This window comes from Danio rerio, chromosome 9, assembly GCF_052040795.2.
Source record: "Danio rerio strain M-AB ecotype USA chromosome 9, GRCz13ab, whole genome shotgun sequence".
NCBI classification, from domain to species: domain Eukaryota; kingdom Metazoa; phylum Chordata; class Actinopteri; order Cypriniformes; family Danionidae; genus Danio; species Danio rerio.
In genome coordinates, this window is record NC_141029.1 from 41260001 (window position 1) to 41285983 (window position 25983).

The 25983-nt window shown below is 36.8% G+C and overlaps 1 protein-coding gene across 8 annotated transcripts in view; it reads right to left on the bottom strand.

Moving 5' to 3' along the window:
- erbb4b (erb-b2 receptor tyrosine kinase 4b) overlaps positions 1 to 25983 on the bottom strand; it is a 655930-nt gene that overhangs the window by 121379 nt on the left and 508568 nt on the right. For all 8 annotated transcript variants that reach the window (XM_087268193.1, XM_087268191.1, XM_087268190.1 and 5 more), the window contains 3 exons: positions 22589 to 22679; positions 17226 to 17425; positions 10334 to 10466 (listed from right to left, as the gene is read on the bottom strand). In XM_087268193.1, the coding sequence (XP_087124319.1) occupies positions 10334 to 10466; positions 17226 to 17425; positions 22589 to 22679 (424 nt within the window). The remainder of the gene's footprint in view (positions 1 to 10333; positions 10467 to 17225; positions 17426 to 22588; positions 22680 to 25983) is intronic.

Sequence of the window (25983 nt, forward strand, 5' to 3'; positions counted from 1 at the left end):
GATTCAGTGTTTGGACGGTCATCAGCGTGTCACACTGAGGAGAGCAAAGATGGTTGCACCACAAGATGGCGACAGAGCACACATAATAAGCCCTTAATGAAAAAAATATATATTTTCATATTTCAAAATACAGCTGATCAAATCATTTAAAGTCGACATTCCAAGTCGATCTCTCTCTCTCTCTTGTATGTACTAGTGCTGTATTTACACCATAGTAATCTTCTAGTGTTTGCTTTGCTTTGGATTTTCGAGGTTAATTATTGTGATCTCCTGATTGCAACAGTGACATATTGAATAAAAAGAAATATTCTTAGAATGTAAGCAAAATCACCTGTTTTGTCATCACTTTAGATATTATGCTAGAGAATCATTCAAACACTAGCTCTAAAGTAACGTGGTTTTAAGCAATGGTTTCTGCTGTTCTGACAATCAGCTGCAGATGTGAATGAATGGCGGAAGAAAGTAGTTCCTCTTACAAAAGGATTTTTGAGACTTTCCATGTTTGATTTTTTATATATATATATATTTACAATAATGCCATTAAACTGTTATATACACACTGTCTGTATATCATCACTGGTGGGACACTAAGGCTCAACGCACGCCTCCCACCAGTGCCGATATACAGCCATATACAGCCATTCTTCATATTCACACTATGAAAACCTAAATGAGGAAAAGCTGAATCTCAGATGGTAGAATAGCCATCACGCATACATGGCACACACATACAAACTGCTAGATTGTGAAAATCCAACCGCAGGGAATTGAAGGCCCGAGGCGCTGTAAGGCTGTAGGGAGGAAACAGCGGATTCTAACACATCCGCCGGGTGTTTACAGCACTTCTCAGATGCCTGCCACAGCTGGCAAACACACTTACTATTGACCAAAAGCAAACAGTCAGCTTTCACCACCTATCGAGGTGACAATTCATCAAGCACATTCTGGGACACCTCAAAGCACCATGAGGAGGAAATCAACCAGGGACGGCTGAAACAAATGATCACAAAATGGTTCAATACAGGCAAACACAGTCGCTTCCCCGTCCCATCACTCCTCGGAAGACGCCAGTGACATTTTAGAAAGTGACATCCATTGAAGTGACAAGTGGAGAAGCTCAGCGAGAGAGAAACAATATGCACAGCGAAGACATTTTTTTTTATTATTATTGGCATGTGCTTCCTAAATGGGTGTTCAATTAAATTAGAATTAATTATGCCTTATCTAAAAGGCCCAGGACATTCTGGCGGACTGTGAGAAGAGCTTTAAGAAGACCCTCTTATCATTAAAGGACTTCTCTTGCTGCTTTTAAATGAATGTTAACTTCACAGACTCTGTGTTGTCTGCATGTTTGGTGTCCACTGTATGTCTCTTTGTTCGCTCTGTGCCTTCTTTCAGTTCTTCCCAACTTGCTTTAAAACATGGATTTATTGTCAGACATCAAACATAGAGGCTCAGTACAGAACAAAATAGCTTGTTAAACAAAATGTACCTAAAATCAAACATTACATATACTTTATTAATGTTACCATGACCTAAGAGAGTTAGTATGTAGATGTCATGAAGATTCATAAATAACTGTAGAATCGTAATGTACTGGCATGCATGAATAAATAAATACATAAATAAATAAAATCTGATCACATTTCTTTTGCAAACCCATTTTTTTCTAACTATCATTTTTAATAACTATACAAAACATTACATTTGCATAAAAATATTAATTAAAAATATATATTTTTACATTTTTTATTATTGTTATTCTTATTATTCTTATTATTATTGACATAAAATCATTAATGTAATTTTAAAGAAAGGCTGAAAGTGGGAAAAACATTTTGGGCCCTATCATGCACCCAGCACAATGAGACATGTTTAGCAGGATTTGTTGCTATTTTCAGACCAGCGCAACTAAAATTTCCCCATTTTGCACCATGTTTTTTAAATAATAAATATATTTGTGCTGCTTTGTGGACTTATGGGTGTTCCGGTCTATAAAGGAGGTGTGTTAAGATGTATTGTTAGCGGCTGCTGTTTTGAGCAACTGATATAGACTGCGCCATTGACAAGCTGAAAGCAGGTCTAAAGTCCAGCGCACAGCACGTTACTCATGCGCCCATGGAGGTACAAAACATGTACATATTGCTTTATACACTCAGGATGTACAGCCATACGCAAATATCTTTAGATATAAAAAAGAATTAAAGGATTAAAATATTACAAAAAATATATATTTTTTCTACATAAATATAAAAAGCACTGCCTATGCCTTTTTCACAATGACAATTTGCTTTTGTATAATGTTATTAGTAGTAGCAGTAGTATTATTTATCATAAGCATATTTATATTTATTTTAATAAAAACAAGTTTATATTTATCCTCCTGTCGGGTTTTTGAGGCGTATGCATCACCATATGGGGCATAAGAATGGGACACGTGTTTGGATATAACTCCAAACACTTGACCACACTTTGTTATTATTGTTCATTTATTTGTTTGTGAAATTAGAACTCAATTTAGAAATAGTTTTGAAACAAATCTTTGTGCTTAACAAACAAAATTAAATAAGTAGCTAATGGATGTCCTCAGTGGAGTGAAGTGACTGTTTTCATACTCTACAAAAGTAAAGGAGTAAAAGTAAATAGAACGTGAAGAGGCCACAAATCATAATATCCCCAATATTCCCTGACATGTTTTAGTGATTTCATGGTCATTTGCACGACAAATGCAATGTTTTCAAGTCACTGGAGCTATAAAAGTCACAGAGCTCTTCTTCCTGTTTACCGTCAACAAACCACTCAGCAAAACCTGTCATGATCACCTTCAAAAACTTTAAGATGGCGCTCAAACACAGCACAGTGTTTCTGAAAGGCAGAGTGAATGATCTGGAGTGAACAGTGAGTGTGACCGGAGAGGTCGACAAACTCTAAGATCACCCTGCAAAACAACAGATACTGTTCTCTCACTAACATTTCCATACATTACATTGATATATATGAGCAAAAAAATAACTATATATATATATTTTTTTTTTTTTTGTAGCTCAAAATATTAACAGAAGTCTGCTTTTTCCGAAAACCACATGATCAAATATATACAGATAGACAGACAGACAGACAGACAGACGCGCGCACACACACACACACACACACACACACACACACACACACACACACACACACACACACACGCACACACACACACACACACACGCACACACACACACATAGACACACACAAACACATTTATATATATACTTTTTGATAGCCAAACCTAGTTCCAGTGGTACCAGCAGCAAAAATCTTTGGCTATGGACAATGTGAAACATGTACTGTTCTCTGATGACTCCACCTTTATAGTGTTTCCCACATCCACGAGCGTTACAGTGTAGAGAAGCCCCAAAGAAGCCTACCACTCAAGACTGTCGCATGCTAAGAGTGAAGCATGGGGGTGGATGAGTGATGTTTTGGGCTGCAATATCATGGCATTCTCTAGGCCCATTACTTGTGTTAGATGGGCGAGTCACTGCCAAGGACTACCGAACCACTCTGGAGGACCATCCTAATGGTTCAAACATTGTATTCTGAAGGAAGTGTTATGTATCAGGATGATAATGAATCAATACACACAGCAAGACTGGTGAGAGAGTAGTTTATATACTATAGTTTATGTAGTTTGGTATACAAAACAATAGTATTTGATAATTGGAATCTGAATATCTCCAGAACTTCCCTGCATTACCACACATAGTTTGAAAGAGTTTCACAAAAAAAAAAAAAAAAAAAAAAAAGAAATTCTTCTGTGTTTGTGTTAACATTTTGAGCAAAACATCAACATGTCAGACAATAAAGGTGCATGTCCACCGAAGTGTTTTTGCACAGCAGAAATAAGAGCACTGTTTTAAAAATGCTCAGCTGCAAGCATTTCTGGGAAAAAATGCTTTGGTGGACATAAGCCCTAAAGACATTTTTTTCACAGCCTTCTTAGCTCACATTTATCAAGGTAGCCAATATTAGTGAAGAGCACTGTATACTGTACATCCATACAACCACAGAAAAAGCAGCACAAATATGAAAGCAGTGGGTGACGTGCGTGGGACGGGTGAGTATCAGACGGGACAGTGCGAGACAGTAAAGCGTCTGTGGCTTTGCCGTACCTCTCCAAACCCGCCTCCCGCTTCTCGACCACATAGGGCCTGGTGAGCAGCTTGGGCTTAGAGCCGGCCGGTCTGCAAAGGCAAAAGAGTCATGTGGGACGATCGCAGGGTGCACGAGGAGCCCTGGTGCTCATTCATTATAAATGCAAACCCAACATATGGGTCAAAAACAAGTCATCATGTGTTTGTGTGTGCATCATATTCAATTCTAGAAGTGATTTTAGAAAGCATTACATGCATACAAATTATTTTAACATTTGTGAAAACAAAATTGTAGAAAATGTTCTGTTGTCATTCGTTGTAACATTTATGAAAAAAAAAGTAAAACATGTATTTTGATTTTAACCTAATATAACATATACAGAAAAAAGTCATTACAGTAAATGTTGAATTTTAAGTAATCACAGAAATAGATTTTATGATAGAGCGAACCTGAAGCTTTGAACCATGGTGACAGAGTTCCAACATTTTCAATTACATTCTAATTTTACTTCTTTAAAAAAATATATTTAAAAAAACATAAAATGAAAGTAAGATGTCTGTTTTAATATTTTAAATAATTTTGTAGCAAATAAAATACATTTTCTTTTTAAATACATTTAAAATGACTAAGTGATTTAACTTGCATTAAAATAAACAATTTCACAAATTGTTACAAACTCATTTTCAGAAATAATTGTATGTTTAATGTTTAATGAAATAATGTTTCACATATTGTTTCAAATATGAGTGAAATATACTGTAGTCCACCAGACATATATAATATATAATAAAAACAATAACATACAGAAACAAAACACATACTTATTCAGTAACACTTTTATAATAACTACATACTATGAATCATTTACTATGCATTAGCATCTAGTGAATTTAGATATTTTTAATTTAATATTCATTTATTATTATTTATTAAGTATTAACTCTGCATTAATAGACATTACAAATTGCAGCTACAAATGCTGTACTCTTGACTTACACCCACATTTAAAATGTGCCTAATAATTGTATTTTCATACTTTGTTAATGATTTATTTTTCATTACTAAATGAAGTATTGCATTATTTACAAACCATTTGTATTCAAGAGTAGTTGGTGGTTGTTAAGATTTTTCAGAATTAGTTAGTACATGATTAATAATCTATTGAAATCCACGTTTTTTTATTGTATTATTAAGGCATATAGTAATGGTTACTATATATGTTAATAAGTGCTTTATTAACTTAATTTCATGCAGTTTTGTGACCTAATCTAAAATGAGGACTATTCATGCTTTATAAATCCCTTATAAATGACAATTAAAGTCTTAGTATCAAATGAGCAATAACATTTGCAATATTATCTAAAAAATAAAATTACTGTAAAGTTCAAATATTGCCAAATAACAGGTGTCAAAATGCAACATAAAACTGGATAAAACAACATCAATATAATAATTTAACTATATAATTAAAAGCATTGTTTAAATTGTACAATAATTTTATTTAAGATAGGTTGCAAAGATACATTTTTCATTTGAAGAACAGTTTCATTTGTGTATCTTCAAACGAATAGGATTAAATAAAGTCGTTTATGTAATTTTTCCTGTTTAGAATTTAACTAAGCATTTAATTGTCATTGATAATAGATTTATAAAGCATAAATAGTCCTCACTTTAGATTAGGTCACAAAACTGGATGAAGTTGAGTTAATAAAGCATTATTATTATTAACACACACATTAACTATTAGTATATGACTGAAAAATAAGAATTATAAATATTAATTTGAATAGTTTATCAATCATTTACTAACTCATTCTGAATGTTTTTGAAAAATTACTAACTATGCTTAAATAACTTGTTTGTAAATAATGCAATACTTAATTTATTAATGAAAAATAAATCATTAACAAAGTATCAAAGTACAATTATTAAGCACATTATAAGTGTGGGTGTAAGTCAATAATAGAGCATTTGTAGCTGCAGTTATAATCTGCTTACTAACGTTTATTAATATAGAGTTAACGCTTGACAGATAATGAATTCACTATTTGCTAATGCTTAATAAATGGTTCATAGTGAGTAGTTATTATAAAGTGTTACCACTTATTATGACCTAAGCTTATTCAAATATATACAAGAATAGGTGAACATTTCTTTTATTTTAAATATTTAAAAACTTACACTGACAAAAACTCTAGTAGCAAATCACAAGGATTTAAAATGGCAGTACTTGATATTTTGAGGGATGTGCTATGATACAGTTCCCATAATGCACTTCACTCACACACCTGGCCCAGATTCCCCTTGATTGCAGGCACACACATCTAAAGCTGTTCAGGACTAATCAGATGAACTATAAACACAGCACACAGACACATCATTCCTGAGTCTTGGAAACTTTAGGTAAGCATTTCCTAGCGTTATTTTGTTTTGTTTTGTTTTGCCTTTCATGTTTTTGGACCCTTGTTTGTTTTACTGTTTACATTGTTTTGCCTCCTGCCACCTGTTATACTGACCATTCTCTGGCTCACCTGGATGCTCCTGTCTGTCTGTGTCAACCTTGCCTGTACAAATAATTCATTTAATAAACTCGACATGGATCCTCAAGAGCCCCAGCTCTTTAGAGTCATCAAATGATTTTTAAAATGATAGATTTTTAAAATTTATAATATCATTACACTGACTGACATTTGAGTGAAAGTCTTTTGTATAGTTATTCCTTCTTGTCAGCAAAAAAATTAAACCACACAATCCAGTGCACTTAAAAGAGGCAGGATTGGAGGTTGGAGGGGAGGGGTAATGTAATTTGTGGGAGTCTTTATCACACAGATTGTTATGATGCATGAAATCCTCTTTCATCTTTGACGCATACATAAACTAATACAGTGCGTCCATCCATGATTGTCCTAGTTAAACACACAGAGGCCGAGCTACTGTGTTAAAATGACAGATGCTACTCTTTTAGAATGTGGAAATGAATGCTGTTTGTTTATTGTCTTATTTTACCTCTGGGCAAAAGAGAAAATACATTTCACTGCTTAGCTCATTCAAATCAATCAAAAGCTGATATCCATCTTTCCCTTCGAGCAGAACACAAGCACACAGCAAATGAAGAGAGAATTCAAAACCAATCTAGATTTTACTTCTTCGCTGCACTGATCAACACCCCTTTTTGTTTACTTATTACAACTGTGAAAACCAACAGAAAGAGGTTAATGCTTAAAGTCAACTCTTTTTGTGAGGAGTTAGGTCCTAGAGGGTTTTTCTTTTTTAGTAAAGACACATTACCAGTTTACCTTGCTAGTTAAGCACCCAAGAATCCAAAACTTCGGAATCGACAATGCCATCCCAAAAAAAAAAGATTCATTTTACCATAGGTTGTTCATGATGAAATAAAGATCAAAAAACTATAAAACTACATGCGTACAATAAATAGATAAATTGTTTACCTACTACTGCCTGCACATTAAAAGGAAAAAAATGATGAGCAAAGAAATAGACAACTAGAAAAAATACAGTGGGGTAAATAAGTATTGAAGATATCAAGTTTTTTTTTTTTTTCCTGGCAACGCTACTTCTAAAGGTTGATATGGATATTGAATTGAACCAGATTTTGGAAAAAAAAACAAAAAACAACACAAACATAAAAATAAATAAAACAAAAATAAATAAATATTAAATAAAAAAATGAATAAATGTTGTAGATACCCATAACAATCCCATAGCAATGGGATGACACAAAAAGAAAGTACTGACCTACTGAAATGTATTTAATACTTTAAAACTTTTTTCGGTGGCGACAGCTTAGATGTGATTGACTGGGCTATTCTACAGCTTGATTTTCTTTCTCTGAAACTATAAGAGAGTTTTCTTGGCTGAGTTTTGGATCATTGTCTTGCTGAAATATCCACCCGGGTTCACCCCTCTTCATCATCCTGGTAATGTCGATGTTGGACTGAAGCATCTAGTGTTGGGCAAGCTACTTGCAAAATGTAATGAGCTAAGCTATTAGTTACTCAAAATGTAGCTTAAATACACTAAAATCTACCCCTGGAAAATGTAGCAAGCTAAGCTAAAAGCTACATAGCTAGATCTAAGCTTTTCACCTTTCCACCAAGCAATTTCTCATGGTATCAGCCCAATGATTGATTGGTGACATGACAGAACGAAGTGAGAGGCAGTAACTCACCAAAAAATTTGTTTTTGACCACTGTAAAACACGATGAAGAATAATTTGCCATTCTCTCTATCACATGGGTTTACTTTCATCGGCCAGACACTGGCTTCACAGCTCTGTGAATGGTGGTGGCCTCACTTAATGATCCACAATCTGTAAATGTAGCTTGTGTGGTACTGTGCTACTTGCTTAAAATAATAGCCTTGCTACTGAAAAGCTATTTGATTTAGAAAGTAGTGACGCTACCACAAAATTACTGAGAAATGTAGTTTAGCTAGTAGCGTCACTACTTGTAGCGATGCTCCTGCCCAACACTGGAAGTAGCTAACATTAATTTCAACCCAGGCTCATTCTGAAAATGTACTGCTATATACAATTCTGGAGACTGCCAAATACAACTCAGGAGGTAAGCTTTTTTGCAGCTTTGGTTTTCGCAAATCCACGAGAGGCTGCTGTGTATGCTTTTTACGATCTCAAATTTCTCTCTCAAGTGCCATTCGCGCCTGCTTTTCTCATGTAAACCCACCACTGCCAGCTGTCAACTGACTGTTTGACTGACTGAATGACTGACTGACTGATTGACTGACCCACCCTCATCCTTCCCTAAACCCAACCAATTTTATTGATTGACCCGCCCACCTACTTTCCTAAACCCAACCAACAATTTTCACAAGCAATCCAGAAATAGAAAAGTCCTCGTCTGATTTTTACCACATTATCAGATTTTACCACATTTACTTTTTTTATTTAATTTTTAAATTATTTTGTTTTTGTCTCTTCTGCTTTCTGGAACCGTTCTTCATAGGACTCGAACCGCGTCGTCGTGGTCAACTCTCCCTGCGTCTTAAGTCCGCAGACCTACATGGCAAGCTAATGGGACAGCTGGTAAGCATAAAAAGGAATGGTACCACCCCCTAGAGTTAATTAAAAAAAAAAAAAAAAGAAATGCAGCCATTTGTACTTCTGGCTACATAACTCGCAGTCTCCTGAAATGTATATATGGCTATGTTTTCAGAATGAGCCTATGTTGATTAATTTGCAATGACAAAGGGCAACTTCTGAGAGATTTCAGCTGCTATCTGGGCTTTACTGCCTTTCTACACCTCCCTTTCTTCATGTGTTCAATAAGTTTTCCCTGTGTCATTTTGTTTTATTACACATAACTTAATTTGTAAACTAGTTGATTTCTTTTATTGTTACCAACATCTGGTGAAAATGTCAAGTCAACAGCACTTTTAGAAATATGTTTTCTGAGAAAAATGGTGACATGCTCAATACTTTTTTTTTCTCCAGGCACACATTACAATTTCCTTTACATAATGCAGTTTTTTTTTTTTTTGTGCTTATTACCCTGTTACATATTTTTAGCAATTATCATTCATGAAATATAAACTCCCAATTCATCTCATGGAAATCATATGGTTCACTGTTTCGGTACAACTCACTACCTGCCAGTAGAAATAATTCTGTGCTGTACTACACTGAACTGAACCACACCACAGGGCCCACAGTCCACAGGGGTCAAAAGTCCCCAAAAATACCAATAAGTGTGTATATGTGTGTATATCTGTCCTAAATCTTTCTGAAAACAAAACAAAGGCTTTACAGGTTTCTTCATTCTGCCATGATACTCCACACGGCGCTGTATTTGATGTAGAAATCATGAGGAAGGAGATGCACCCAGCTCATCTAGCTCACACAAACACTGTTATTTGTTTTCCAGCTCAACCGAGCTTACATTTCATCATTGCAACCCATTCCCCAAAGCCAGAGGATGTGTGGCTCTGCTGCTTTCTTATTGTTTATCTAGAGGATGAAGACATGAATCCCTGGAGAACGAAAGCTAGCTATAGTAGACACATCTTCTACAAGTGCACATTAATAAACAATGACATGCTTATTGTATGCAAATAATCCTACAACACAGTTTGAGTGCACCTGTGATACTGGAGATTTGTCAGTTTGTGTAGTCAAGAGTCTTGTGTTGTTAAGCGAGAGTGTGCCGTTTAACTCACCCTTCGTGCAGGTTGCAAGATTCGACACAGGTGCGTCCCCTGATGAAGAAGCGGCAGGACAGGCACTGGTCAGGCCCCGGACCCCAGCATCCAGCGTCAGAGCACAACGGGTCACATACCATTCGGTCCAAAACTGCAAAGGATATGGTTGGGATTAATACAAGAAGGATAATTAATGGTCACCTTTCTCATCATCTGTCATCACTGGACATGGCAAAAGTTTATTGTATTTTAATGTGGTAGAATGCAAAGTGTACACTAGCTGTTAAACTTTATTAATTTATTAATTAATTTTATTATTTTAAATTAAATAAAAAATAATAATAATTTAAATAATTAAATAAAATTATTTGCACTGTAAAATATTATTTTTAATTATTTAATAATTTAAAGAGGTGGCCCAGAGTGTATTTTTAGGTTTGGTTGTTTATAAGATGCAAAGCAGTATGTGCTCATGCTTTATTTGTAGAATACCACCTTATTTTTTCATATATCTTACTTTAATTATAATCTCCTACTCAGCTAACATGAAAACGACAATTTTTTTTCCTAGTATCTCTGAAAGCTATACATAAGTTTTCCTAGTTCCTTCGAAACCTCACCCTCAAGAGGCTCTGACTGGTCAGCTAACATAATGTGCTGTGACTCACGGATCGGCCCCATGTCACCAGGAAGCATCATGTCCAGTCACACCTCTACTAGCACATGCTGTGCATCTGCTGTGTAAATACTGTCAGTCAGTATAGCCTTGACAGTATGAGCCTAAATTACACAGAAAATGAAGCGTACACAGCTGAACCTCATGGCTTCTCTCTAAAATAAAGTTGTCTTTCATATATATTCGGGTTGTAAGCATGTATAAGTAATTTGAAACGCTCGCATATCTTTTGCGGGTTCGTTATTTAAGATATAGAACGGACGGAAAGCAGCCACATAGAAAGATGCTGCAGCGTTGGTGAAGATTGTAGGTGTTTACAGCAGTTTGATGGATAAATATGAATGTGTAGCTTAATTGTTGGCTGTGCCAATAGATCAATTTTAAATATTAAAAATACTTATATGATGTGGCTCACAATCCACAACTTTGTCTATTATGGTTGGAGCTGCTCCTTTTTTTTTTTAGGAGGTTTTAGCCAAATCCAGCACTGTACTGGGTGAGATTCTGAAAGCTACCCTTTGTCAAATGCTAGCTATATATATATTTTTTTTAAATACATTTCTGGAACATAATTAAAATTAAATCGTAAGCACTCTTCTCTTTGTGTCATGTCCTTTGGAAGCCCAAATACAGAAACTGAAGAAGCTCTGTGGAAGCAGAGTTTGTACGGCACTTTAGCTTTCTCTACTATAACATTACAGTGCCTCTGGCCACGCCCCTGCATGGGGTGTATGCACATAACCGGAAGGTTTTGTGATCTCACTAACCTGGATGAGTTTTTTTGTAGTCCCTAAACTTTATTGGCTGTAGGCTTTGCTTAGATAACTGAAAAAGCCAATGTCTCCCTTTGCATTGAACTTTAAGAATATCACATGCAGAGATGCTGTTTATGTTCACACAGCTACATTACACATCAACTAAAGTTTAAAATATGATATCATAGTGGACCACCTCTTTAAAATATTTTGTTATTTTTCGAATAAAGTAATATTATTCATTCCTGTGAAAAAGGTGAGTTTGTTCTGTAGACTATCAAAAAAATATATGGCTTAAAAGGGCTGATAATTTTGACCTTATTCTAGTCTAATAAAACAATCAAAACTGTCTCCAGAAGAAAAAATATTATCAGACATATTGTAAACATTTCCTTGCTCTGTTAAACATCATCTGGGAATGTATTTCTATTTATTTATGTTTATATACTTTTATTTTTATACTTAACTTTAAAATGTTTTGATTTGCAACACTCTTACATTGTTAAATTGATGCCATTGCCATATATTCAGCATTAAAATATAATATTGAATATTTCATTAAAGTCAAAAAAAACAAATCATTAGATTTCATAATTCATTCTGAGCCATTTAATTTTACGTTTGACTGCTCTATTTTTTAAAAAGAAAAGAAAATACCACCTGTACAAGGTGTCAAAATGAAAAACTAATTTCCATGCATTCACTGCATTTCAACCTCACATACATTAGTCTCAGAATGGTGCTGTCAGTCCAACCCCTGGGAAGTGTCCGGTTGATAGAGGGGAAAAAAAAAATCTTTTCTCAAAGAAAAATAAACTGAACACAATGCACCCGCCATCTGTGAAAAGTGCTACTTTTGCAGTCATGGAAGTATTATGCTTGTAAGAAGCTGCCTGTACATGAACTGCTGTATTTCAATTTGAAATGAGGAGCGAATGGTCTGTTTCCCCTCCCACTAAGACACTGGATTCTGGAGCAGCTGGAAGAGTCTTTTAAAATACTGCTGACACTTCAGCAAGTCTCACAGACGTCCTCTTCAACAGACAAACTTCTGAAACTATTAATGAGAGCTTCATTATCTAAGTGTGTATAGAGGAGTCAGAAGGCCTGCAACTGTTCAAATAATGATTGATATTAAATAAGGATTATGGACCGGAGTCAATTATTCCACTTATGCAAAATATTCTTAACCATGCCCATTTTACTGTTAGTTTGCTAGGTGATGATGCAAATGATGCAAAAAAAGACAGCCCCGCATCCTACTTAATATTCCATTTCAGCTGGAAAGACATAGACATGCTGGAATCAAAGTCCAAGCAACATTCGGTTCACAAAGACTTTACATCTTTTCACTCAAATTCTTATTCTACTAAAAAATATAATAATAATAATAATAATAATAATAATAATAATAATAATAATAATAATAATAATAGATGAATAAATGAATAAATGAATAAATGAATAAATGAATAAATAAATAAATAAATAAATAAATAAATAAATAAATAAATAAATAAATAAATAAAAAACTATAATTTAGCAATTTGGCATGCAACAATAAGGACTACAGATTATCTAACCCAAATTTGATCATAAGCACTGCTGAACACTCTGGGGGGATTATTTTCGGTGTAGTTACATTTATTTGCGAAAGCAATGAATGAATGAGCAATAGCATGTAAAAGCACTCCAGAGAGTGCCCCACAAAAAGCTCCAGCCTGTCTAAGGGAACGACATGTTCTAGTATAAGGACAAACTCAGTGCCTGGCGCAGGTATCCAACAGCACGAGGAGCGTCAGAGAGAAGTGGGAAGCCCTTTCAGCTGTACGTTTGTGGCAGATAGATCAAAAAGATGCCAACTTCAAAGTTTTAACCTGGTTGAAAACACACAATTTGGGTTGTGTTGACGTCAAACGCAGCACTGGTTTGGTTTCCTGGGAGATAGGTAAGAGCCAGGGGGATTGCTGAGGCCTACAAAAGGCTACGGTTGCTGCGAGACATTAATGATTGCTGTTGCATCACAACATCCTGCGCATTGGAAAAGAAGGGGCTTTTTAGATAGTAATAAACATCACTCAGCAGCGAGAAAAAAATGAGAGTTCTTAAAGATAAAGGTGAAAGTTAACTCCCTGTGGTGATTACAGCTTCTTCAAGAGAAAAAAAATCTCTGAAATGTCAAAAATTGTTGCAGGGTCTCACTGCAATTAATTCCCTCTGATCATTTATGGAGCGACTTAGCATTTGTGAAGAATGGTTAATTAGATTGGTGGAGGACACAAAAAACTTGAGCAGCTAAAAGGTTGCATTTTGCAAACTAGAGAGTGTTCCAGCCAGTGAGACAACATTTTGTCAGAGGTCACATTGGTGCCTCTATTGATCTCTCAAAGCGATGACATTCTGTTACATATGTTGCCAAATGCATCAAAAGCGTAACAAAACAGCAGCACTTGTTTTAACAACACCCAGCAGAGACCATTAATCAGCAAGGTTGATCAGGGTTGCTTGAGCTGAAGCAAATTTGTTTTTGTTGGACCAGCTGTTTATAAGAACACTGTGAAATTCAATGAAAAGGGCTCAAGTTCGTTACAGAGCTTTCTGATAGAAACCACAAATTAAACTAGCTTAAAGACAAACTGCCATTCTTTACAACACGGATATGAAAAACAGCTTAGACATTGCACAACAACTGCTGTATTTCCATCCACCTATTTTTATGAGCATTTTGGAGTATTGCATTTAAAAACTTTGGACGGAATAAGCTTTGATAATGTACAGTGTATCGGGAAAGTATTCATAACGCTTCACTTTTTCCAACTTTTTTATGTTAAAGCCTTATTCCAAAATTTATTAAAATCATTTATTTCCTCAAAATTCAACACACAATACCCCATAATGACATTGTGTAAAACAATTTTTTTTTTAAATTGCAAATTTATTAAAAATAAACCTGAAAAATCACATGTACATAAGTAATCACAAGCTCTGATTTGAGCTAAGGTACATTTTGTATCCCCTGATCATTCTTGAGATGTTTCAGCAGCTTAATTGTTCACCTTTGGGAAATTCAGTTGATTGGACATGATTTGAAAAGGCTTTGACCTGTCTATATAAGGTCCCAGGGTTGACAGTGCATGTCAAAGCACAAACCATGCTTGAAGACAAAGGAATTGTCTGTAGACCTCCGAGACAGGATTGTCTCGAGGCACAAGGCTGGGGAGAGTACAAAAAAATTGGCCTCCATCATGCATAAGTGGAAGATGTTTGGAACCACCAGGACTGCCAGCCATCTAAGCTGAGTGATCGGGGAAAGCTGAGTGATCGGGGAGAAGGCCCTTAGTCAGGGAGGTGATCAATAACCCGATGGTCACACTGTCTGAGCTCCAGCATTTTACTTTGGAGAGAGGACCCTTCTTAGCAGCAATCCACCAATCAGGCCGGTATGGTAGCCACTCCCCGCCTGGAATTTGTGAAAAGGCATCTGAAGGACTCTCAGACCATAAAAAACTAAATTCTCTGGTCTGATGAGACTAAAATTGAACTCTTTGGAGTGAATGCCAGGAGTTACGTTAGGCTAATACGTGTTACTGTAGTAATACTAACAGGCTAATACCATCTCTGCAGTAAAGCATGGTCCAGACCTAAATCCTATTGAACATCTCTGGAGAGATCTGAAAATGGCTGTACATCGTCGCTTCCCATCCAACCTGATAGAGCTTGAGAGGTGCTGCAAAGAGGAATGGGCAAAAATTCCCAAATACTGATTTGCCAAGCTTGTGGCATTATATTCAAAAGTCTTGAGGCTTTAATTGCTGCCAAAGGTGCATCAACAAAGTATACTTATACTTATGTACATGTGATTTATTTATTTATATATTTTTTAAATAAATTTGCAACAATTAAAAGAAATATTTTTTCACATTGTCATTATGGGGTATTGTGTGTAGAATTTTGAGAAATAAATGAATGTAATCCATTTTGGAATAAGGCTGAAAAAGTGAAGCAAAAATGTGCATAAACTACAATGGAAATGCTTTTACTGAATATATTCCAGTATGTTCATCCAAAAAGTCATGTGATTTTGCGTCAACAAATCATGTGATTACAAAAATGGTGGAAAGTGACAGGTATGTTTGGGTGGACGAGGAAGTCTGAACATTTTTAAATGTTGACAACCATCCTTGATGGAAAACATCAGTGGAACAAACAAATCTTACAAGAAGTGTGAACAGAGACTGCTGTGAAAAAAGAAATCATTTTATATTACTTTTGTCTCTTTTCTTTTCATTAAACATTTCGATTGCTTAAGCTAATATATTAACCAAACTTCTCTGTGACATGCTTGAATACTAATTAGCATTTTATAGAAGTAGATGCAGCTACTGGAAAAATAGAGCGACATTGAATTCTGAAAATAACTTTAACTTTACAGTACAATGAGATGTGCCTGAAGGTGTGAAGACAGAATGCAGAGCATGCTTTATCTGATAATAATGTCAGCTTGTCAGAACAGAGAAATTGTAGACAAAAAGGACACATGTATAGGTGCGGCTATAACTGGGATATAAATTTCAAATGTTATCATATTGTTATTGCAGTAAATATAAAGTATCATAACCACAAAGCTAGACTTCTATTTACTGTGGTAGTGTTTTACTTGTTGTAATCATGATCTATAGATGCATAACTATGAAGCTATTGCACTTTACAGATGTTACTGTTTTGGTTAATGAAGATTCAGAAGAAGAACACTCTCTCCTGAAACTCTGAACTCAAGTTACTGCAAATGTATGAGACAAAACTTATAACGTCATTTGTATTAATTGTGCAGCCCTACCAAATTGGAAATTGGTGGCACTAGGTAGTAGTGGCACTGGTACTAGCATTCTCAAATATTAGTCTGGACCCCTGCCTAAGGCTTTTTTCTTCAGGTGCTTTTTTATTTACAGTGACATCGCTCCACACTTCTTCACATATACTGAAAAAAAAGGTCCTCGTAGAACTCTGTATTCTGGATTTCAGAGTGATTTTGAAGGATATAAAGGAAGCACACAGTAGGGGGGTTTGCAACAGTACTCAAATTTCACAGCAAAGTGAGACTGTGATCGTCTGACACCTCTTGACCCCCTCCATCTGTGGGGAAACCTGGGGGCCAGAGGCCCCTGCTAGGCTCAGTGAGGCGCACTGACCCAGCCAGAACGACAGGTATAAAGGAGCCGCACCAGCACCTTCCAAAGTGACCGACTTTACTGCCTCAAAGTCAGCGAGCCCAGCATGAGGCATTGTGATCTTTCAGGTGAACCAGGACAAACAGCAGCTGGGGGTCTGAGAACAGTCCAGCCTCAAGACTTCTTCACAGGTCAGATGATGCAGACTGTCTGACGGCTGAACTGATTTCTATGATTTTGTGAGTGTTTTTATTATGAGAGATTTGGAATAATTTCCTGACTTTAATAAGCTGGAATGTATGTGGACTCACTGCATTCCTTGGGGTCACGGTTGTTGCGGATCAGGGCCTTCTGGGTGTTGATGCGGAAGAGTCGTGTCCAGTTGACAGTGTTATAGTAGCAGAGTTGACTGTTGTTGGTGACATACACATTTCCAGCACTGATCTCTCTGAGAGACTGCAGCTGCATTGAGGTAATCCACTGTTGCTTCAGCACTAGAAGAGAGATGCCACTGTAGATAAGAGAAAACAATTATTACACTTTATTACGATTTATTTAAATACTGACCTAACTCTCTGTCTATCTGTCCATCCGTCCATCTTTCTGTCTAATTGTCTTTCTGTATGTCTGTCTGTCCATCTGTCTATCCATCCATTCATCTGTCTGTCTGTCTGTCTGTCTGTCTATCTATCTATCCACAGTATCACTCCACCTATCCATCCATCCATCCATCCATCCATCCATCCATCCATCCATCCATCCATCCATCCATCATCTATCTATCTATCTATCTATCTATCTATCTATCTATCTATCTATCTATCTATCTATCTATCTATCTATCTATCTATCTATCTATCTATCTATCTATCTATCTATCTATCTATCTATCTATCCATCCATCCATCCATCCATCCATCCACAGTATCCAACCATCCATCCATAGTATCTATCCATCCATCCATCCATAGTATCCATCCATCTATAGTATTTATCCACCTATCCATCCATCCATCCATCAATCCATCCATCCACCCATTCACAGTATCTATCCATCCATCCACAGTATCCATCCACAGTATCCATCCATCCATCTATCCATCCATCCATCCATCCATCCATCTACAGTATTTATCCATACATCCGTCCACAGAATCTATCCATCCATCCCCCATCAACAGTTTCTATTCATGAATCCACAGTAACATCCATCCATCCATCCATCCATCCATCCATCCATCCACAGTATCCATTCATCAATCAATCCACCCACAGTATCCATCCATCTATCCACATTATCATCCAATTATCCATCCATCTATGCATCCATCCATTCATCCAACCACATATGCATGCATCCATCCATCCATCCATCCATCCACCTATCCATCCATCCATCCATCCACCTTTGCATCCATCCATTTATTTATCCATCCACCCATCCATCCATCCATGCATTCATCCATCCATCCATCCATCCATCCATCCGTCCGTCCATCCATCCATCCATCCATCCACAGTATCACATCCATCTCTCTGTCTGTCTGTCTGTCAGTCTACAATTATCAAGTATAAACTGTATTTATATACAGACCTTAAATTCTTAATCTAGCAGAATTAAACAGACAAGAGTCATACCTTTTAAAGGCCAAAAACAACAAACCAATCCATACTTAATCACAATAAGAACGAAACATAAGAATCTGATGACATAAAAATGGCAAAAAAATACTTTCTTGAACAAAAAAGATGAGCTTGTGACTCGCCAGTATCAGAGATGCTGCTGTTCTGTAAATCGAGTGTTTAGCTTGCGTCCCCCATCTAGCGCTGCCGAGGATCTCCCACTTCAGATGTGATGAGATCAGTTAATGCCGAGGCATAATCACAGCGGTGTTTTTAATCACAGGCAGGCGTGTTGAAGAGCACATCAAAGGGGCTTTGAGTCGGCCGTCAGCCGAGAGTCAGAGCGTGCAGGTGCGCTTACACACTGACATCTCACTGATCCGCCTCTCGCACACTTCTCTTCTGTTTTTACTCTTGTGTTTTGGGCAGAAAGCCAGTGTCAGACACATCAGACACAGATCAGGTGACAGACGGTAATTGGTACAGTGTTAGAGCCCCACAAATGCCAAAACAGGCTGGTGGATCCGTGCTCTCGCTCCCTTTCTGTCTCTCCTGACTCTTTAACTCTAAGCAAATGGGTGTTGAAATGTGTGAATAGAGCTTTTCAGTCGAACCCTTTGAACTCTTTGGCAAGAAAACCTCGGCCTCTTTGGGGAACACGGAAGAAGGGATGCACTAAGAATGAATTAAGCTGTTTATTTGCACATGCTGTCTGCAACGATTTAGCACTGAGTTTGTAAGGGTACATGTATGTGGAATGTACAAGTTCAAAATCTGTCTTTTGGTTCAGTGTGTTCAGTATTTTTTGACACTTTTTTAGAGTTTAAAACTATTTTCTTTGATTATGTGTCATTTTCATGAATCCGTATTGATTCTTAAATGCCCAGAGTGATCTTTTAGTCTCTGCTGTTTCATTTGATGAAAGAATATGAAGTCATTATATTGCACACCTCCTATCCAATTATCACAAACATTTGTTATGCTTCTTTCAATAAGTCTCATCTCCTCAATCATGTCAGTTTTATCAAGTCAAAACAATAAATGCATACTTTATTGCTTGATGTGCCTTGACAGTTTTTTTGTATAGGCACTTCAGTACAAACAGCAGCAGAGCAGAAATGAACATGAGCATGCCACTATATTGATAGTTAAAGCACAGCGTAAACTCAAGTGAACTTATGGTATCACTTAAGCAGTGTTTTAATCATGGAAAGACATCAGTTGGCAAAGGTTTTAAAAATACAAAATCTCTAAAGAAGTTCAAATAAAATATTAATTTGACGAACATTTTTTGGTCAGCATATCATATTCATGCTTCATTTATGTTAATTGAAGTTTTCTTTAAGTTTGGTGTAATTCAAAGTCTATCAACAGTGATTCATTTCCACAAGTTATGTGATACAATTCATTAATTTTTGATGTGCTTGGCATTAGTGATGTATTAAGTGTATTGGTAACACTTTATTTTGATTGTCCATTTGAGTATTAGCTGACTGTCTGGTTAATATCTGTTGACACTGCTTCTTTAACAGACATTTAAATGACTGTAATAAACTTTGCGAGTACATGTCAACTTACAATAACCTTGACCTCAACCTAACAGTCTACTTACAATCTAATGAGAATTAGTTGGCATGTAGATGCAGTGTAATTTAATAAACGGACCATCAAAATAAAGAGTGACCAGTGTGTTTTTTCATATTCCCTTTAATTATGGTATTATGCATTTTTTATTGCTGCACATATACTTATAAAAAGCCTTCAGACAAGAGTAGGTCATTGGCACATTTATATAACCAATGCAAGGACTGATATAATATGAAATAATAGTTTTCATAATTTTAAATTTAACCCTAATCATAAGGGTTTATTATTAACAATACAGCTCTTTTGTTAGGCTTAGTTTGCTTCTTTGTTTTGTTCATAGCTTGAATGCATGATATTTAAAGCAGGGTCATACATTTTCCATATTTGTCTCCTAGAACAGATTTTTGGGGACACGTTTACCTTCATAGGAACTGGTTTATATTTTATTTCTATTTGTATATTTTTATACAAAAATATACAAAAATGTATATAGTACCTCAGGACTGGGATAGTGGTTGCCATTTTTAAGAAGGGAGACCAGATTTTCCAGACTTTCCTCGAGAGGCTGAAGAGTGTGATCTCCATATAGTTGGAGGACATCCTAACTATATAGAGATCACACTCTTCAGCCTCCCTGAAAAGGTCTATACCAGGGTACTGGAGTGAAGGATCCGGCCGATGGTTGAATCTAGGATCCAGAAGGACCAATTCAGTTTTCGTCCATGATGTGGTAGACTGGACCAGCTCTATACCTTCACCTAGGTGCACAGAGGTTCATGGAAGTATGCCCAACCAGTCCACATATGTTTTGTGGACTTGGAAAAGGCGTTTGACTGTGTCCCTCATGGCATTCTGTGGAGGATGCTCTGGGAGTATGGGGTCAGAGGTGTCTCTTCCCTGTATGAACAGAGTAGGAGTTTGGTTTGCATTACCGGCAATAAGTCAGACTTGTTTCCAGTGCATTTTGGACTCTGGCAGGGCTGCCCTTTGTCACCAATTCTGTTCATAATTTTTATGGATGGAATTTTAAAGTGCAGCCTTGGGCAGGAGATGATCTGTTTTGGGTCCACAAGATTCCATCTTATTTAAGTTATTCGTAGACAAAGTTGTTCTGTTGGCTTCATCGAACATGTACCTTTAGCATACACTCAGGCGGTTTGCTGCCAAGTGTGATGCTGCTGGGATGAGAATCAGCACCTCCAAGTCTGAGGCCATGGTGCTCCATCGGAAAAAGGTGGTTTGCCATCCCCAGGTTGGAGGAAAGTCCGTACCCCAGGTTGAGGAGTTCAAGTATCTTGGGGTTTTGTTTACGAGTGAGGGAAGGATTGAATGTGAGATTGACAGGCGGATTGGTGCAGCAGCAGCAGTAATGCGATTGATATATCAGTCTATTGTGGTAAAAAAGAGCTGAGTCGAAAGGCAAAGCTCTTGATTTATCGGTCAATCTACATTCCCACTCTTTCCTATGGCTCATGAGCTTAAGGTCATGACAGAAAGGACAAGATCCCGGATACAAGCGACCAAAATTAGTTTCCTTCACAGGGTGACAGGGCGCACCCTTTTAGATAGGGTGATGAGCTCAGAGTAGAGCCGCTGCTCCTGCACATTGAGAAAAGTCAGCTGAGATGGCTTGGGCATCTGTTTCGGATACCTCCTGGACACCTACCTAGGGAGGTGTTTCAGGCATGTCCCCCGGTAGGAGGCCTTGAGACTTGGGAAAGACTCAGGACATGCTATAGGGGATATGTCTTCGGGATTCCCCTGGGGGAGCAGAAAGAAGTGTCTGGGAAGAGGAAAGTCTAGAGTTCTCTCTTAAGACTGCTGCCCCCACGACCCGGCCCCGGATCAGCGGATGAATATAAGAATGAGAATGATTTGTATATTTTTAAATAATTGTCAACTGTATTTGTGTTGCCTTTTATGTCAAATGCCCAAATATCCAGTTATTTTAATTAATCAAAATATTATAACCTGTTATTAACACACTGTTTAATGTTATCAAGGGTGGCATATGCAGATTTATTAAATAAGTGTTTAATGTAAAATATCCTACCACATAAAGTATTTCATTTATAAAATAAATACATTTTAAAAAGTTAGAACTGCAAGATTATGAATAAATGATGAATATAAATAGATATAAAAATAATCTTGATGCAATTTACACAGATGTAACACAAGAAACTTTATTATTATTATTATTATTATTATTATTATTATTATTATTATTATTATTATTTTAATGTCATTTAGTATCAGAATAGTTGTTTAGATTTAGTTTTTAAATGATCTTGCATTTGTGGAGCAGTTTTGTTCATGTTGGTGGCATTTTTGCCCCAAACTCCCTGTTTTCTGTTGAAATTAGTTTATGTTTCAATTCACAGCATCAACACACCTGTTGAAGTACATGCAGGAGGGGTATTAGTTCAAGAGCTGGCAGCAAATACCAAGCAATGCGCATTACCTGTAGAGAGCTCTGCCTCCAATAGTTGCCAGATTGGAGAAGACACTCAGATCAGTCATGTTTTCAGGCCAAGACTGAATGTTCAGAAAACCTGGAAAACACAAGATGACAGTTGAGTCAAATATTCAGGCAACATAAGTAACGCCACCAACTGTATTTATTAAGAAAATGCCATTACTTTCATTACAGCACTATATAAAATCCCTTGGGGTATTAAAGTTATTAAGGAGTATGGATGAGCAGTGCTGATAGCAACAATCAACATGATATTTGAGAAATATGACCGCCATACGGTGCCTGGCAATATTTTATTCTCATATCCTGCATCTATCTCAGTTTATTTAATGTAGATTAAAGAGCTGATAGTTGGATCATAAAGACATTTTAATAATGGATTACAAAACTTAATTATGGTGGCTTGAGAAAGCCAACATACTGTTATGCTATGTAAACGTATTATTCTTCCGTCTTCTTCTTCTTCTTAGACTATTTTCATAGATATATACGCTAGATATTGCATATGGACCATGAGCATGCGTCGATAGTGCTCCCAGTGCAAAAGTCATTCAGCCGCACTGATCAAAACTAAAACCAATCTAAAGATACTGGACTTTAGCGCTGTGTACAGGTGAAGTAACCAGCAAACAAAGAAAAAAAAAGTATAAAGGCAGAACATTTAATACGTAAAATTTAGTTTTTTTACGCTAGAATTGAAGATAATACAGTCACTTACTGCATTGACCATAATACAAAGTAGCACCATCTTGCACTGAATACTAGGCTTATGCTAGTTCTGTTGAATAAAATCAGCAAACAATACAAATGAAATATGACAACAAGATGCTGCGGTGCCAGAAACTTGTGCTATTGTCGGCTAGGTGAACTAGTCGTTCATAACGGAGATTCATTTACAAACAAATCGCTCCTTCCGTTAAAATTAGAAGTGAAAGCAGGAGAGGGGCTGTGTTTCAGGACATGGATTAGATCAAATTTAACAGAGATGGAAGATAACACATAATCATGAAAACTCCCGATCATTGATATATGTGTATATATGTATATATCTCTGGTTCTGGTTGGCACTGCACCTTGGTCTCACACTTCATTTCAAAGGAGCGCTACCCTGTACTAAAATGGCGGCTCTATTGACGCAATTCTTCCAATAGACGACAATAGCTTAGGTGAGATCTACTGTAATATGGACTATTTTAAGAATGCATCTCTTCCTAGACTGTTAATACTACAACCACCAAACTATACTGAATTAAGTTGCTATATCTTTTCCAACTGATCCGACTTAAGGTTTTCCAAAACTTGTCCCGGAAAATTTGGAAAAGTCCCATTGACTTAACCTTGAACCCAACTTTGTGACCTCATAACTTTGTACCAGACTGTCATACAGAATTATGGTTGGGCTCATTTAACTTAGACTACCAATCTCCCAATCACTGATGACCTTTCAACTTACTAATTACACCCTAGCAACCACTTACAGCACCCTAGCAACTGTCCCATAGACTTCCATTATAAAAACCTGCCATTGACTTTACAATACTAACACACTTTATCAACACTCTAGTAACACCCTAGTAACACCTTATCAACTACCTAGAACACCTTAGCAACTGCCTAACAACACCTTAGTAACCACCTAGCAATGCGTTTAAGAACCACTTAGAAACCACTTAGCAACACCTTGGAAACCACTCAGAACATAATAGCAACCACCTAGCAACCACTCAGAACACCCTAGCAACCACATAGCAACAACCTAGAACACCTTAGCAACCGCCTGGCAACACATTAGCAACCACCTTGCAATGCATTAACAACTGCTTAGCAACCAATCAGAACACCCAAGCAACCACCTAGCAACACCTTAGCAGCCACCAAGCAACACCTTATCAACCACTCAAAACACCTAGCAACCATCTAGCAACACCTTAGAACACCCTAGCAACCACTTAGCAACACCTTAGCAACCACTCAGAAAACTTAAGCAACTGCTTTGCAACCAATCAGAACAACCTAGCAACCACTTTGCAACAACCTAAAACACCTTAGCAACCACCTAGCAACACCATAGCAACGCCTTACTCAGAGCCTCCTATCAACCGCCTAGCAAAAAACATGCCAATCTATACTAGAAACATGCTAACAAATGTAGTTATCTATCTATGCCAACTGTTTCAAACTGCTTAAAACTACTTTGATTATTTAAACTTTTGAACTAATTCAAGCCTTCAGACTCAGCATTCTCAAGCGACTATAGAGTTTGTCTACGAACTTTACTTTTCTAGTTATTTCAAGAGTTCACACTTGACTGATGATTGATTATAAAGCATGCTGTCCCAGGAGAGAGCCCTGACCTCATAAGATCCTCAAGCCTGGGGCATCCTCCAGTTTACAAGTTGGGAGGGGAGTTTGAGCTCAGGTAGACCTTGGGAACTACCCTGCTGTAGAAGCTAATGAACAGATACTGATTGCTCTTTAGATATAACTACTTACTAGGTACATGTCTATGGTGCTGACTTGGATAAGTCAATTAACTTAAGTTGCATGTTTTTGGACGAGGAATGCAGGGAACCCGGGGGAAACCCACGCAAGCATGGGGAGAACATTTAAACACACAGAAACGCCGGCTGGGTTGGTAAGGACTACAACCTTCTTCTTCTTGCTGTAAGGCAACAATGCTAAGCATTAGGCCACTGTGCAACCCATTTAGGAAAGGAAGAGAAGTAGAGGTGGAAGGTGGCATTCTTCAAAATGAAGATGGCTGTTATATGGAACTTGGGGTATATATAGTGGCTTAGGAATTGTCTGATTGGTGAATCATGAATTGTATAATGCGGGACAAGCCACAAGCAATCATAAGCATGTGATCCTCTCGAAACTAGTTTATAAATAAACTTTACTTATTAAAATGGAGACAATCCTATGCATACACCCAAGAAAAGACGAACAGGCCATGAGAGACTAAGGACTTTCTTATTCCAGTACAAGAGCATCAATTACACCAATTACCCCAACAATAAAAAGCCTGAATGGTGCATATTTTCAGTAATAACTGATATTTGATTGGCTTCAAACTAATTAATTATTTTGGATGGCCGCGTTTGAGCAGTATCATGTTAAGAGGCTAATATAAATATTATTACAACTGAGAGTTCTACCTCTTGCAGCCATCATTACATGGCCTATTTTGCTGGGCTTCATTAAAATGTGGGATTTTAAAGTTTGCATCCCATGCTCATTAGCAAAGACTACAGTAAATATTAATGCAGCTTGCTTGATTAAGACATTCACCTCCAGAGATGATTTACTGGAGGATGCCATAAATAAATCATACAATTCTGACACATTCTGACATTCAGTGAGCTCCGTTCACACTGATG